General features: G+C 43.7%; 1 protein-coding gene across 1 annotated transcript; it reads left to right on the forward strand.

Moving 5' to 3' along the window:
- The first annotated feature begins 737 nt into the window (after positions 1–737).
- On the forward strand, positions 738–16449 carry LOC148593206 (uncharacterized). The gene is made up of 14 exons (XM_088531736.1): positions 738–1107; positions 1884–2141; positions 2972–3146; positions 3757–3966; positions 4812–5026; positions 6135–6448; positions 7265–7544; positions 8491–8579; positions 9883–10029; positions 10798–10973; positions 11833–13084; positions 14622–14704; positions 15198–15560; positions 16134–16449. The coding sequence occupies exons 1-14, from the start codon at positions 738–740 to the stop codon at positions 16447–16449; spliced, it is 4248 nt and encodes a 1415-aa protein (XP_088387862.1).
- The last annotated feature ends 208 nt before the right edge of the window (positions 16450–16657 follow it).

Consider the following 16657-nt stretch of genomic DNA (forward strand, 5'->3'; position numbering starts at 1 on the left):
ATTTTGCACTCCGAGTGACAGTCTTTCCTCCCCACCTTATGGGAGTGAATACATTCATTTTTGCTGTGTTATGTAAATGTAGCTATGGATGCATATACAAGTGGGACATCTCAAATTCTGAGCTCCAGGCAGGATTCTGACCTCAAAGGAGAGGTCAGCATGCTTTTGAATGTGGCCTGTGTCTGTCTGTGCTGAAAGTACAGTATTAGTGTTTGGGGTCAATATGTGCTATTATACTTATGTGCTGCAATATTTTATATGAGAATCTCTTCTCCTTCAAAGAAGAGTCTTCAAAGAATGTCCTCTTTCAAATTGGTACCAGAGGCCTGTTTCACACTGCATCTGCGTATACCATCTTACATATCCACCTTTTAGAGGTTTTTCCATTAAAGGGCTTCAGTAAATCTTTCTGAAGCCCTCTAGCGTACCATGAAGATCCTACACATGCTTTGGGCAGATTGAAATGCTTCACTTCCATTCCAAAATCCTCTGAACAAGAAAGTCATCACTGTGCTGAGTGAAAATAAGCAGGGTCCTTGGAGAATGTGCTGCACTAAATGATGTAATATATTCTATGCAGATGAATTAATCACAGAGGAAAGTCCACCGTTGGAACAGTGGAGAAGTGCTGGCGTCTGAAGAATGAAGGCGGCGAGCCAGAGAAGACGCAGCCCTGACTGTTCCTGAGATCTTTCCCTGTAGCGCTGCTAGGCAGCATTACTGCAGCCTGCAGCACCATGGATGAAGAGGACAATGAATTTAAAGTAGTGTGGGCAAAAATTGTCGGTAGGGCAAAGAAGAAAGCTGAGGATACTGAGGAGAAAGCTGAGGATACTGAGGCAACAAAGAAGGTTCAGAAATGGACAAAGACCACTACAACAGGCAGATCTGTTCCTGGGAGCCAAATTGATCATTGCTTTCCAGTAGTGAAGGGGAAAGATTTGCCACAAAATTTGGGTTCTAAGGTGCCGACAGGGATGTGTGAAGAAGACGACGATGCTGTGGCCTGCAGTAGTGGTGGGACGTCACAAGAAGACAGGAGAAGCGCTTTCCCTGACAGCCAGCTGCGCACAGTGACCAGTTACTCTACCAAGAGGAATGTGACAGGTGCGTGCACTGAAATCTTTCAGACAGAAAATAGGCTAGTACTGAAAAGACTCAGTTCAGTAGAGCTCTTTAGAAGTCTGGAGGAGGTATGCAGTTCTTCAGTAAGGTGAAACCTAAGTGCTGAGTGATATATGAGGGAGTCATTACCTTTTTTTTTGCGACTTCAGAATGTAAATCATTCCTCAAATCATCAAGAAGCAAGTTTAGATTATATCAAAGTGTTTTTTCACAATGTGTTATTGTATTGAATGTTGAATTATGTTGCCATTGACTGTCACCAAGGCCAAAAAAATAAATTAAGAAAGGTTCTGGGTTAATTCATGAAGGATTGGTCTTTCAGTGATGACTAAATATGATGACCAGAAGGCAGTCACCAGTGCATGAAATCCTTAAACTGACAGCTAAGGTCAACCAGGAGAAGGATTATTTTGTACTTGTTCTGCCTGATACCCTTTCGTAATTATCTACTAGTGACTGCACTCAGAAACTGGGCTGGTGAGATCTTTGGTCTGATCTCACAGGTTGCCTCAAAGCAGAGCGGAGATACACTGAGCTGTTAGCCTGCTGCTCGTTACCACCCCTCCTTAGGAACACCTGTTGCTTGGTTCTGAGCCTGAAAGTCCGAAGCATGGATAGGGCTTGAAGATCAGAGTAGAAACATGTTCATTCTTTTTGACTATCTCAGGTTGCTGTTTTGGGAAGCTTCCCAAGAGCTCCCTGGGCAGCTCAGTTACCTGTTTAATTCTGACTGGGAAACTGTGCTTTGTCCCCTTCAGTGAATGCTCCGAGTGACTGTTCCCAGACTACACTATCCTTCCGTCCTTCACAACCAGAGACCTGCTCTTCAAACACCTTGAAGACACCACTGCTGCCTGGGTCGAAGGTGCGGGCAGCAAAGCTGGCGGTGGAGGGAATGCAGCAGTTCAAGAGAGTGGCACCTGAGCAGCTAAAACATAGCCTGGGCGATAGCTTGCCAAAGGCTGCAGCTAGCAGGAATTCCTCTGATGAAAGCGAGGAAGAGAACCCGGAAAAAGGTACGTTTCTGCTGTTATTTAGCTCCTGTGTGTGCATGGAGAGTGCTGAGGGCTGCTTAGGGTGATTGCATGAGCAGCAGTCTGGATTCCTGGGCTTTGTTCACAGCTGGACAGGTGGCTTGTGTGATGCTGAATAAGTCGCTCGACATGTCTGAGAACTTGCTTTCTCTATTGATAAATGTGTATTGATCTCTATACTTCTCTCCTAGATCTTTTGTGAGGCTGAAATTTGATTTTATGTTAAGTTCTGGAGAGAGAATTTACTTTCTGGAAACAGGTTGAGATTCTAAGAGCATCAGTAAATCCAGTCGTTCTTCTCAGGGGCAATATTGTGTAGCTCATATAAATATGACCTTAGTTACTCCGTGTCTTCTGTAAATCTCTGAGCACTTACAAAATAGGATGTTCTATGCAGATGAATTGAATCCGTAGCAATTTGAATTCATAGCACTTTTTTTGGTGTTTTGGTGCTTTAAAAGTCAAGGCCCCTTTAAAAGTCAAGGCCCTGCTGGTTCTCTATGGACATGAGAATTTCCTGTGTTTAATATGTAATGTTTAAGACCCCATGTTCTCCCAGAAACTTCATCTAAAACATAACTCTCCTTTTGGTTCTGATACATAATGTGCGATGAACCAATTGCCACCTTCCACTCCTGGGGTAGTGCTCTCCTGTACTGTTTGTGCATTCCCTTGTGAGAAATGAGATGTGAAGATGCAACAGGAAGATTGCAGGGGTTTTTTAAGTTAATAAAATAATCATGACAAATGTAACAGTTTCATGCCTTTCACTACAAGATGTTTAACTCTATCATCTCTCCCTTCTGTGCCAGTTACCCACGATCTTCCATCCACAAAGGACGATGGTGCTTTGGCTTTTGCCCTTCAGCAGAAGATCAAGGAGGAAGTCCCGGAAAGCCTAGAGGAGAAGGGCTTGTTTTTTTGTCAGATCTGCCAGAAGGATCTTTCAGCCATGAACACAACACGACGGGGGCAGCACGTTAATAGGTGAAGCACTAGCATGAAAGGCCAGTGTGGCTTTCAGCAGCAGTGCCTTAGAGAAGATGTAATTGCAGACTAGGTAGCAAAGCTACCCGTTAGTGTCCATTTCAAAATCTGCCCATTTCAACACCATTTATTCATTTATATAATGATTTCCTAAGAACATTTGGTATGTCAGCTGTTTGCAAATCTGAGCTATTCGCTGAAGGAAAGATGTGATACTGTTTTGCAAGATGAATAAATACATAGACTATGCACTATATACCTTTGTAAATACTATATATAGGCACTATAGACCTTTGCTTTCCACAGGTAATGAGAGTGGAAGGCTAAGGGAAGGATCCTTGTGTTTTCTTTTGTCAGAATGGTGTGGGCTTAAATTGATGCCAGCACTCTATAACAGTTTCCTTAGTGGTAAATATCAAATACTGTTAAAATATTACATACAGCTAGCTCTTTATAAATGAAAAGTCTGTGCTTCTCTGTAAAGAAAGTATTGTAAACAGCTTGCTTAAGTAGTTGGAGTTGCTCAATTACAGCATTTCAGGAGGCAAGGTTCAAAAAGAGCATTTTATTTTATTTTGTTTTGTTTTGTTTTGTTTCCATCATCCTCCAGGTGTCTGGATGACATGGAGGCAGCAGAGATCTCCTCCTCCAGCAAACCAGCAATCCCTGATTGTCTCGTCTGTGGCAAACATTTCCAAACTTCCGAGAGCCAAACTACTCACTTGAAACGCTGTGCTGTGAAGATGGCTGTTCCTCCTAAAATGCTGCTTCAGGCACTGCAGGTGTCTCAGTTTGGAGTTGCCTCTCCTAAGTATCCCAGGTAAGATTTTGGTGAAAATCTTGCTTTCCTTCAAAAGTGGTGGATGACTATGAGTCAGCAGACAGGAGCAAAATGGGAAGTAAATAATCTTACACTAATTTGTCAGAAATATTTATGCTCTGAGAGGTAATTATGTAATAAAGCTGAATAGCGTGGTTGAGCTTATTAAGCAGAACATGCTATATGAGCATACAGTCTCTTCGGAGTATCTGTGTTTCCAAGGCCTCAGCTTTTCGGCTCGTTGCTGTCCTGGATACATGGGCCTTATCCACAGAGTCAAGGAGGAAACATACAGGATGTTTTGAATTGTGCTGGGTGCAGAGATGTATCTGCTCTTTGGGATTTGAGCAACATGTTCAGAGTATAGCGAGTGGTGCCTGCCTGAAATGTATCCAAAGGACTTTTAAGTCTTATTGTGCTGAGGAAGGGCCATTGCTTGTTTATTGTGGAAGTGTAAGATTGGCAGAACGGTTTTGGTGACGGTGTTCTTGACTTCAACCTGTTTTTTGCCCTTTGATACAAAGTTTAGGTTTGAGGTAGCAGGTGGTTAAGGCCATTCCTGCCCTTGCAAAAAAAAAAAAAAAAAGGCAGTTTGTCAGTGCTGCAGTCTTATGTTTACCTTTCCAAAATAAGATTTTCTCCAAATTGCTGTGAATTCCACGCATGATAAGAAATCCTTTTCTTTCCTCCACAGAAAAAAGTACTGTTGATGCTTTCTTATTATTCTGGATATGGGAATCTCTCTGAGGAAGGGGGGCAGCTGGTCTGAAGTGCTCAGGGTTTCTTGTCTCTGATCCAGTTATGTTAGGTTAACTTGGGCTTTCTGCTGCATTCTTACGTTTCAGCAATCAACCAAACATATCAAAACGCAAAGAGTTCTCCGGAGATGACTCAAAGGAAATGAAAAAGAGGATCAAAATGGAACCTCAGGATGAAGATCTGCAGGTTGCTATGGCAATGTCACGCTCTCTCTTGGAGCAAGAAAAGCGTGAACAAGCAGCAGTAGCTGCAGATATGAAACCCGTGGCTGCCTTGCCAATCAAATGGAAGCCTGGATCAGGTATGTGTCACCGTGAGTGTCTCAGGCTATACTATTGGAGGAGTGATGTAACAGCCTGCTCTTCACTACCAACTTTTCTGTTGGGCATAGGGGATGACAAGCACACTTCTGTTTCATTTAAGTTGTCCGAGATGGAGTAATGCAAAGTATCCACATACAGATAGCCAAGGGAGGCTGCAGGATGTTTCACTGAAATCCATTCTGAGTCTTATATTTATTTCACTGGTTGATTGTTTCAAAACTATAGAATGTTTTTAAGATGAGTTGTTTTTTAATAAATCCCAAAGGGAAAACATGAAAAGACCATTGTTATTTTTTTTGCAGTGCATTTTTCTTATTCCCTGTCCCATACCCTTGATTATGCAACTTTTTCATCCGTCTCTCCTTGCTCTGCTTTCTTTCTGAGGTATATGTGCATACAACTACACACGTTGAACCTGTGGTTTGCTATTTAAATGCACAAAAATGGTCAGAAAAGAAGCCAGTTGCCCTGGGGGAAGGTTGAGTTCTGCACATAGGAGACACTTTGCTCTTCGTGGCTCTCCTCAATCTCTTCCTGCTGATAACCACTGCCAATTATATTGGGAATTAGTAAGTCAAAGGCAGTAAAGAAACAGACCTGAGAAACAGACCTGACAAATGAGAGCTGTGCAGGATTCATATGTGCTGTGGTTTGACATGAGTGACCATCACCAGTGATCAAGACGCACCAAAAGCAGTCCTTCATGGCTTTGGAGTCTTTTTTCTTCTCTCTCTCTCTCTCTTTTTTGAGTGAAGCGCTGCTAACTCGCCAAAAGCACTGTACGCTCACTGTTCAAAGGGTCTGGAAGGTAGCCTGCACATAGGTATCAGTTACTTTCATAGTGATCTGATTTGACAGCTCAGCCCAGCAGGACCATGTGTGCACGAATAAGTCTTCCCTGAAGGTTTGTTTCTCTGGCAGAAGTAACGGGAGGCTTGGGACTTATTGCAGAAATCTTGTGTTCTGCTGTAGTTGCATTTTGATCATTGCCAACGGCAACACTTGAAAAAGCTGGCAGGTTCAGTTCCTCTGCTTATGTGTTCAGCTGTTCATTTATTTGGGTTTCTTTTGCTTTTCTTTTTAAAGAGAAAAGAACACGTAAAAGAGGCCCAACTACTCCTCCACCGTTACTGCTGCGGGATCCAGAGACAGCCCGCAAAAGGACTGAAGAGCAAGCCGCCATGGTGCTTACACAAGAGATGGAATTCCCTCCCACTCCTCGGCTTCCCACCAGCAGGATTTTGGAGGATGGATCTGAGAAAACAGACTGGCTCATGCCATCGCCCAGAAACAAGGACTGCCCTTTATGGAACAGCAGTGCTCTAACAGGGCCCTGCGACCCTGAATCATTCTACACTGCTGAACTGACCCCTCCAATTGTACCTTGCATAACTGTGCAGGTGGGATGCTCTTTTCTCCTTCCTCTGGTATTTGTGTGCCACAGTTTACTTGCTCTGTAGCCCTTCTCTTTTCTGCCATTTAAGTGAGTCACCCCATGCTCTGCGTGCTCTCTGCTCCTGCACACCTGTCCCCTGGTCTCACACAAGTAGGTTTGGTGATCTTGAACTTTCACTTCTCCCTTTTGGACAGGAGCCTGAGGCTTGTGTTGCCAAGCTGTTCTTTGGGCTTTTGGAAGACAAAACAAATGGGAGCAGAGCACTGAGTGAGAGGGCTTGAGCCTCTTCATTTTGCCACTAGCTTAGCTATTTTTACAGTAGCCTGACTCTTGTGTTCCTTCTTGATACTTTTCTCTGACTGATTATAATCAGAGCCTTTCTCTTTCTTTACTCATGTTTTGTATCAAGGCAGCAAGGAACAGTGTGGAAAGTTCACACTGAAGATGGATGCTTGTGTGTTACACTGAGGAGGGGGTGGGCACTCCTAGGGTTGTAAAGTGAAGCGTTTGCATTTCAGGCTTTCCCCATGTATCCCACTGCCTGAAGCTGCATGCAGGACTGTGATCCAGTTTTAAACCGGGCGGTCTCACTCTGTTATTATCCAGATGTCTTGCCTCTCGTTTTTCTGTAGTTTTATAAATATAAATATAAATATAAATATAAATATAAATATAAATATAAATATAAATATAAATATAAATATAATATATATATATATAAATATAAATAAAAATAGTTTTATAAAAAATAGTTTTATAAAAATAGTTTTATAAAATATATTAATTAATTGATGTCTTTTTTTTTCTCTCCTTTGATCAGATTTGTAAGTCAGAGACTTCTCTGCCATCAGTGGGATCTGATCAACCAGAAGTATCTCAGCAACTTCAGCCTGATCTCAGTCCTCATTATCCTGCTTCTCCAGAGACTGGAAAAAAAGCTGCTGATGAAGCCGACTCCGGCTCTGAATGGGCTGGACAGATTTCGTCTCAGGGCGAGAAGGTTCATGTTCAGAGTCTGCAGCAACTGGTTGAGTTGGCCATGGAAGCACAAACTCAGTGGAGGCTTGAGCTTAACGACGCTCAGGAAGTAGAGCAGCCAAGTAAGTTCTGGCAGCCTCATGAGCCTCCTCTCTGGTGTCATCAGCTGTGAGGAGCCACGTTTAGCCATACTGAACTTGGAGAGCAGTGGCAGCAGCTGCAAGATGATATTGTTGATCCAGGGGGTGATATCTGGGGGCATTGTTCTGTAGCAGGCTTTAGGTACAATCAAGTTGACATTTCTGAAATGATTCATAGATCCCAATATTTAAGAAGAGCTCCTCTTAGACAGCAGCTTCTAAATTTTATTTTAAAAATCCTTTAAAGGTGTCAGATGCATTTCTGCCAGCTGGGGGCCCAGACACGGCCAATAGTGAGGCAAAAATATATCCCAAAAATATATGCTCTTTTCTGCCTAGTGGCTTTTGCCGACAGCACTGTCTTACGAGGTTTCACCAGGAGAAGACCTGGTGAAAGAAGAGCGTAAGAGATGATGTTGTGTTGGTACGTGGATACACAGTCCCTGAAGTTGATCTGTACAGGCTGAAAAAAGTCCACCACCTAGAATTCCTTCAAGAGCAGCTCTAACTTCCCTGGTTACAGTGGTGTGCATTGCACAACGGCACATTCCAAGACCAATGGTAGCCTTAAAATTGTCCAACCATTTAGCATAATATATGCACTGTGTGTCTCCTGTTCACTCATCAGTGAAGACTATGGTTGCTAAATCTAATGTCTCTCTGCTTTGTACTTGACTTGGGTAAAATTCCCTCAGTTCTCCTATTAAGCTGCAGCAAATGGCTGCTGGTCATATGCCAAGAAAACCAAATGCATCTGATAAAGCCAAGAGGGGGAGGCTGAACCATTCAGCTCAGAAATGTCAGCCTGGGACAGGAGTCTCTTGGGGAGTTGTCATGGCAAGGAAGAAATGGCAGTTAAGAGTTGCCACTTCGTTCTGTCTTACAAGAAGGTTGTACATGACTTGAGATGTGCCTTTTCTTCTTTGAGGAAAAGAATTGACTTCCAGTGATTCTTCACTAAGTGGCTTTGCCCTTCTACCCATAGAGAAGAGATTTCCGAGAAGCAACGATATAAATGTAAGGAAAAATTTTATTTTTCCCCTTTTTTGTATTGTTTATTTGCACTGTATTTTTGTATTGTTTATCTGTTAAAAAAAAAAAAGCCTCTCCCATTTGATTAATTTCCAGAAGTATGGAGTATTTCCCATTCATTTTCACAGAAACAGAGATGTTTAAGCATTACAGTCACTCACAGGAATCATCCTAGGCAAAGCTGAAGTCCAAATACGTGATGTTTCATTGATGCCCACAGGCAGGCTTGTGGGTGTTTCAGAGTGTTTGTCCTACTTAATTTAAAATAACAGGTAACATAAAGCAGATTTGTGCATAATTTACACAAAGAGAACCAGGTTAAATATTGAGGCTGTAGTGCATAGAGTATTTGGGGGTAGTTACTAGGGATGTATCTGCTCAGCACTTAGGTAGTACTCTGCTTTGATGCCCAGCCTAGATGACACAGGCCACACTTCCTGGAGACCAGGAGAGACAGAACTGTCTGGGGTTTCATCCAGGCTCATGTACGCACCCATTTTGCATGGTTCTGACCAGAACTTTGTCAATGCCTCTCCTCTTATCTTCCTTTCCAGTCTTTCTTTTGCACAGAGAATGGTGCAGCCAGAATATTTCTGTTCTTACTTAATTTCCCCATTTTCGAGTCGTAATTTTAGTGTCAGCAGGAAGGCTGTTCTGGGCTTCCTGCCTGGAAAGCAGTGCCTGCCTTCTCGGGGTACCGTCTTGCAGGTGTCCTACCTGCCAAGAAAAAGAGAGCAGGAAACACCTAACTAGTTTCCAGACTGAGCTTCCTGTCTTGCCCTTGGAGAGCAGTCCATGACGTGCAGAGTCTCCTCTAGCCCACCTGTGAAGCCTGGAAGAAATGGCCCAGCGTGTGCTGCCGTTTCCATTCTAACTGGTACTGGCTCCTTGCAAACACACTGAAGCAAGTAGAGAGGTTGAGTTCCCACTGAACTAACCTAGAAACCTGCTAATAAAATAAAGAGCTCTGCTGTTTCTGGTGGAACTACCTCTCATGGAGTTGGATAAAACTTGCCTTTCTTCCAGTCTGCGCTAGGTTCAGAAAGTACAAGGTCAACAATTAGTGTCTCAGGTAAAGCTGCTTTCTACTTACAGTCAGGCAGCCTCCCTCAAGAAGACCTTGCACTGATAAGGATTCTGTTAGTCCTAAGAAGGCAAAGGCAGCCATACCCACGCTGGGACCCAGAGTACAGCAGTGCTGACAAACTGGGCTGTTGCCTCCTTATCTGCCAGGAAAATGCCTTACAGCTGTAACAACTCCTGTCTTTGTGTCCCTTCTATGTTCTAGTCCTCTTTCAGGATGCTGGCAGAAGATTACAATATCATGGTCAACAACGCCTACTTGAGTGATATCCAGTTTCAAGTGGACTCTGGAGAAATCCTTTATGCCCATATGTTTGTGCTGTATGCACGCTGTCCTCGGGCTGTTCAGCTGGTAAGTACTGCTGTTAGACTTTTCTCTTCCCCTCGAGTAAAGCCCCTTTGCAGTAACAGGAGTTTGACCATCTATTCCAGACTGATCACAACAAATGAGTTAGTGATGCCGTACAGTAAGCACAGAGTATTTGGAGATCCAGTGGCAAGTCACTCTGGACCTGCTGATTATGGAGTAGACAGTATTTACAAGCTGTGCTTGTAACTAACCCAGACAGAGGTCTGTCACTCCCACAGGTGCTATGGAGGTAGCTGCATTGACCTGTGCCTTTGGCAAGGCCAGTGAAGTAATTTCTGTGTTTCCAGAAGCATTTTGGTTCATACAGTTTCCAGCCTGCTCCTGTGCAATTTCCTGCAAAGGCAATGAAAGGTAGTGGGCTGAAGACAGGAACTTGCCCTCTGACAGAGCTGCCACCAGACCATACCAACTTCTTGACAAAGTTTTGTCATTCTTTCTGGAATCAGTAGAATTCGTTTTGTCCTCATGCATGATTACAGCAGTTTCAACTCAAGGTGCTTAGGACCATTTATGAGGGGTCCTTGAAAGCTTCAGGGTACAAGTTAACAGCTGTATGGAGCTCCCTATTCCCCAGGGAGCTCTGTATCTCTGGTCATTTTAGCTTCCCTCTGAGGCATCAAATCCTGGCCATAGGAACAGACTTTGACACAAAAAAAAAAAAAAAATTAGTGGCCTGATAGAGAGCAGATACTGCTGGTGTTGTTCCTTTATGAGGAAGCGGACCTTGTTTGCTTTCCTTTTACCGCACAGGTTTACGACGAAGGGATATATGTGAAGGTGAAGGACGATGACGACGAGCAGACGCGCCGGGTGCTGCTGAGCGATGTGACAAAAGAGGCAGTCCTCGCATTCCTGCGATATCTTTACACTGCTTATACTGACATCCCTGCTAGAATCGTGCCCCAGCTGAGGGCTTTGGCTGCCAGGTTTGTATCATATGAGTGTGCTTTGGGTCACCTCATGCTTTCAGCCACATGGACTTTAACCTGATACCTTCTGTTGTGGTTTCAGTGGCTTTCACAAAACTCATTTCACTTGAGATGCAAGTACCTCTGCTTCCATCTTAAGTGAAATATGAACACAAGAGCATCTTATCCTCATTTTTTCATGAATCTTTCTTCAGGTTACATCTGCTTGAGATTTTCTATTTTTGGTTTATGACTAGAACACTTGCCAAGTTTTGTCTCATGATCTTTAATGACAGCTGATGGTGGCAATGGTGATGAGTGTAATTCTCAAAGCATTGCCCTAGTGACACACTTAATCTGAATGAGACTTGCAGAATGTGGATGCAGGGAATGCTAATTTGTTATGTCAGTCATGATCCTAGACATGTGTTAGATAATGAACTTGAAACAGCAGCAGATGAAACACATTCTATCGGATCAAAATCACTTAGTTCTGGAAATGTAGGTGTCCTCCTTTTAAAGTAATTCTGAAAAAGACCAGGAAAAAAAATCTGCTCTTTTATGTTGATAGTCAGTTAAACTCATACCTAATCAAGGAGAACTGATTATCCTCTGTAGTGGCAGCGATGCATTGTTTGGAATGGGGGAAATAAGTGTGAAACCTGAGAAGATTATGGTGACACGGAGTGAAAACCTGAAATTGTTATTGACTTTATTAATGTTGAAACTGCATGTCTAATTTGGCACAACAGTTTCACAAATTAAATTTAACTTTCTTTACAAGACTCACTAGATTGATCAGGCAACTATAACGTTTTGGAATTTTGAATGAATTTTGAGGGAGATTAACATTAACATTTCTGTTACATTCTTGCAGGTTTGATTTAAGGGAACTTGTGCTCAAGTGTAAGGACTGCGCTGAAGAGAGCCAGGCATCTTCTGGAGTGGATCCAGAAGATGATCTCCTCTCTGCGAGAGATGATGAAGATAATGATAACAGAGCTGAGAACTTCAAAGAGCTCCTGAACTCAGTGTGGGTGGCTGAAGATGAGGAAGAAGAAGCTGTGCTAAACCCTGCATGCCAGAAGGAAGACGACAACGGGGTGGGTGAACAGGAGCCGGAGGAAATATATGAGTTTGCTGCAACTCAAAGAAAAATGGTTCAAGACAAACTGGAGATGAGTGAAGGCACAGATGACAACATCTGTAGGGATACTGAGGTAGCCCAAGGTGCGAACCAGCAGACTGAGAAAAAAGAGGCAAAAAGGTCCGTATCTGCCTTGATAAGCAATGACTTCAAACATCTGAGGGAAGACAGTGATGTGGAAACATCCAAATGTGAGTTGTCTGAAGAAGAGAAAATGCAGAATACAAGTGGATGCAAAAATGTGAATGCCACAAGCATCAATTTTGAGTCTTGTCAGTTTGAACCTCAGAAGTGGGTTAGGAGATGGGAAAGTGGGAAAGATTTCAAGTTGTCTCAGGCTTCACATAATATGGGAGGAGACGACCGCTTGGAAGAACAACAATTCACCAATTGTTCACTGCACAATGATACTGATAGGCGTGAAAATTATAAATGCTTATTTTCCAAAAATCAGATAGAATACAGTGAGCCTTCTCCAATGAAAGAAGTTATCAAAGAGTCAGGAAAGGCTGTTAGCGAAAAACATGCTGATGTTAATGATTTGCTTCCTTACTCCAAGTCACAAAAAGACCTCTCTCCACAAAGGGATGGTTTTTGTGGCAGTCCTCCTCTCAAATCTTCTGTGTCTTTTTATCCTGCTGTTGGTTCTTCACCTATGTCTTCAGAATCGGATAGGAAATTTTCCAGAGAAGCAAAAACACCAGAGAGAAATCAAAAACCATTCCCGTCTCCCAAAATAGCTTTCCAGAAAGCCAATGAGCAGGACATTACATCAGGAAATCGGAACATAGAGAGCACAATTTCTCCAGAAGAGCTTTCCTGCACTGATTTAAACAAGCATAAATATGCTTCAGTTTTGTCAACACCAGTCATAAAAACTCAGGATGTTGCAGTCCAGAACAGAAAAGAGGCTGATATTATTGTTTCATCTTCTGATGATGAAATGGAGCTAGAACAAGAGAGGAAGTTACCAGAGTCTGGCTCTCCTGAAAGTTTCCTGAAGCCCAGATTCTGGGAAGTTTCAGATAGTGAAGAGGAGGAATTCCCACAGATGCTTTTTTTAACTGAGAAGGTGTCAGCTTCAGCAGATGCCTGTCCGACAGACCTTGCAAAGACTCCCGGTGAGAGCTTGTATCTGTACAGAGTTCACTGAAGTAGGTTAAATTGTTGTCATTTTAGGTGATCATCCTGTTTGTTGTTCACCTGCTATATTGAGAGGGTGTTTTGGCCTTCTCATCCAAAGCAGTCAGGGCCAGGCTCAAGAAGGTACAGTCAGCTTCTGATGTGGGGGAGTGCAACTAAATATGTGGGATAGTTGGAGCGTAGCCATTTGTGATCCATTCATGCTGCTGCTTTGACAGTGATCGTATGCATTGTAGAAATGATGAGACATTACCTGGGAGGGGAAAAAAAATCAAACAGCCTTCACTTTGCATGCTAGGGAATGATTATTCCTTGCAGTAATGGGTCTTGTTTTTCATGCATTCATCACTGATGTATGTGCTAACAATTACACGAAGACATCGGGTAAGCTTTGCTTCCAGTGGTAGAAGTATAGAGGTTGGCTGGAAGTAGGTGCCTCTCCTGCCCACGGGTAGGCTCTCTGCATATTTTCCTGCAAAGCTCTTCTGATTTGCCTTTGCTTTGACTTGCCCTGCCCTTCTGTTTGCTGATTGTAGGCTCTTCCAACAGATTTTTGTGTGTCCAGCACTGGTCCCAACTGGAGGACACAGTGAGCGGTTTCAGGACGCACACAAGACTAAGGGCCAAGCTGCTCTTTGCCACCAGATTGCACTTAGTGGTGTCAGGAGCTGGGCCTTGTCTGCTTGAATGTCTGATGACACAGAGAACACTAGCCTCTGGGGTCATACCCTTCTGGGGTCAGCTGCTTACTAGGACAGTTCCTTCCATCTAAGCTCTAAGAACAGCAATTTATCCCTTAATATTTATTAGATATATTACTAATTATACTATCGTAAGTAATTAGTTTAACAAGCAGGATTTAGAACATGACCTGAGACTGACTGTGCTTCACAGTATCAGGAAATCAGTATCACTAAATCAGTATCTAATTCAGGCCCCCAGAACCTTGACTTGTTTGGTTTCTTCTGCATCAAGTCTCTCCTATGCAATTTTCTTCCTTGGGAAAGAACCACTTCACAGAATTCAGTAAACATATATTTTTAATTACCTTGCAGCAGTTCTATCAAAGCCTCCAGTGGGCTTTTTTATTCAGACCTAACATATGGCTCAATTTGTTTTCTGATTTAAAGACAGTAAAAAACAAATATCCTAGACCCAAGGAAGACGAAAGTGTTGATCTGTTCAGTATAAAGGTATTTAGTAGAGCAGCTTGCAGACAAGTAGTTCTTCTTAAACAGTTACTAGATAACATTAAAATATCTGCCACCAGGAGGGGAAGATATCATCCCTCCTATATCCTTCTGTACTAATTCTGATGACAATTTCATTCTGTTGCAGAACCTGCCTGTCAAGAGAAGGACAAGTCTCCTGAGAAGGACAAGTCTCCTGAGACTCCTATGACACCAATGCCAGCTTACTCCCTTATGAAGACCCCAGAACTGAGGAGGGAGTTGAGCAGGTTAGCACTGCTTCTACAAGTATATCTACAAAAAAAAAAAAAAAAAAAAGTACAAGTACATCTCTTTATGAGCAGAAAAAATACATGGAAGTTCCATCTCCATATGAGGAAGAACTTCTTTACTGTTTGGGTGTCACAGCCCTGGAACAGGCTGCCCAGAGAGGTTGTGGAGTCTCCTCCCCTGGAGATCTTCCAAACCCGCCTGGATGTCACCCTGTGCCACATGTTCTAGGTGTCCCTGCTGGAGCAGGGGGGTTGGACTAAATGATTTCGAGAGGTCCCTTCCAACCCCAACCATTCTGTGATTCTGTGAGAAACCTGCTGGTAGGTGGTGTGAAAGGCAGCTACTGTGCTAAAGGGGAAAACTTGATGGTTTTCCAATGTCATGCTCTTCCAGCTGGCCACTGAGCTTCCTGGCCTGGTCACATTCCTGAGCTATAACAGTGGAAGGCGCAGCATTATCTTAGGCTTAAGTCCTACCTTTCTCTTTCAGATTTGGAGTTCGTCCTTTCCCAAAACGCCAGATGGTGTTAAAGTTGAAGGCCATATTCCAGGATACTCACCAGGACGTGGATACGGATGTGGATACTGACACAGAGGATGATATCCCATCCTCCCAGCTTCCCCCACAGAGGCCTCCAGCCAAGCGCCGTAGGCAGCTGAAGACTAATGGGCATGCTGGTGGGAAACGTGCCAAAATCTCCAACTGTAGACAGACACCAACTGTATCTCCAGAGAGGGGCTCTCTGGCAGCTGATAAGGAGGAGCTGATGCTCTCATCATCTCAGGAATCTTCATATTCTCAGGAATCGTCATCCTCGCTGGATGGCAGTGACGTCTCTACTGGTATACAGAGGTAGGGGAACAAAATACTAACGAAGGAGTCTACTGTGCAGCACAGAGATGAGCTGGGAAAATGGGAAATATAAGTGTCAATGCAGAATACAGGGGATCTGTACTGTAGGCAGCTTCCCTGAGCTTTTGTCACTTGAAGTAAGTTCTTCTGTTGTGCGTTTCAGTCTAATTGCTAGTGAGCTATTCTGAGAGCACAGAAATGCTCACGGGTGAAACTGCACATGGGCAGAGCTCAAAGCTGGCACTGCAAGGAGCCTCGCAGGGTTGAGTGAGAGCCTGCAAGAGGAGCAGGGAGCGCTGCTCGGTGAGCACTGCGTGTGGTGCTGCACAGAGCAAGTGTGTCAGCAGTAGTGCAGCAGGAGCAAGGAATGCCGGGCAGCACCGGCACAGCTTGATGTGCAGGTTTGCAGAACACGTGGCGTGTTCTGCCTCCCTCCCTTTGGCAATTGCTGGTGTCGGAGATCCTACACAGGGCATTGCAAGGGTTGGCAGCCAGGGACTTGGGCATCTCTGAGTGTGCCCTTGATGACCAGTTGTTTCCTTGATTGTTTTTTGCACTTTTTCTCACTTTTAGTTCTTGTAGCAATATATCCGAGGATGAGGAAGAGGAGCTCCCAGCTTCTCAGACAGCAGCCCAGGAAGCAGATACACTGGACGCAGTGGGAAACTGCATCATTTCAAATTCAGTCCTGTACCACAAGGTCCTCTCTTACGAGCCAATTGAGCTGGCTGCACTGCACCGAGAGCTGAAAGCAAACGGCATGAAGATTTCCAAGGCAAAGCTGATGGATTTTCTAGATGCTTACTGTATCACCTTCACCACGGCTGCAGAGCGGAAGGAGAAGGAAGCCAAAGGCAAGGGGAACGGAAGACAGAGGAAACGCTACTGAATGGAGCCTCTCTCCCATTTCCAGCGGCAGCTGCAAAGATCCCTCCTGTTGGTGCACTCCCCTGCTGCTTCTCCTCTTTATCTTTGCTTTCCATTTTTTCCTAATGAGTTTTAGTTCCCTAATAAGATCTTTTTTCCTGAATCTTCAGACTCTCCAAGTAGTTATTTATTCAGTATCTGAGCGGCCCTACTGATTGCTACGCAGGGGA

Source organism: Tinamus guttatus, unplaced genomic scaffold (genome assembly GCF_059628265.1).
Source record: "Tinamus guttatus ecotype Peru unplaced genomic scaffold, ASM5962826v1 Tinamus_guttatus_pri_ptg000429l, whole genome shotgun sequence".
Taxonomy (NCBI): domain Eukaryota; kingdom Metazoa; phylum Chordata; class Aves; order Tinamiformes; family Tinamidae; genus Tinamus; species Tinamus guttatus.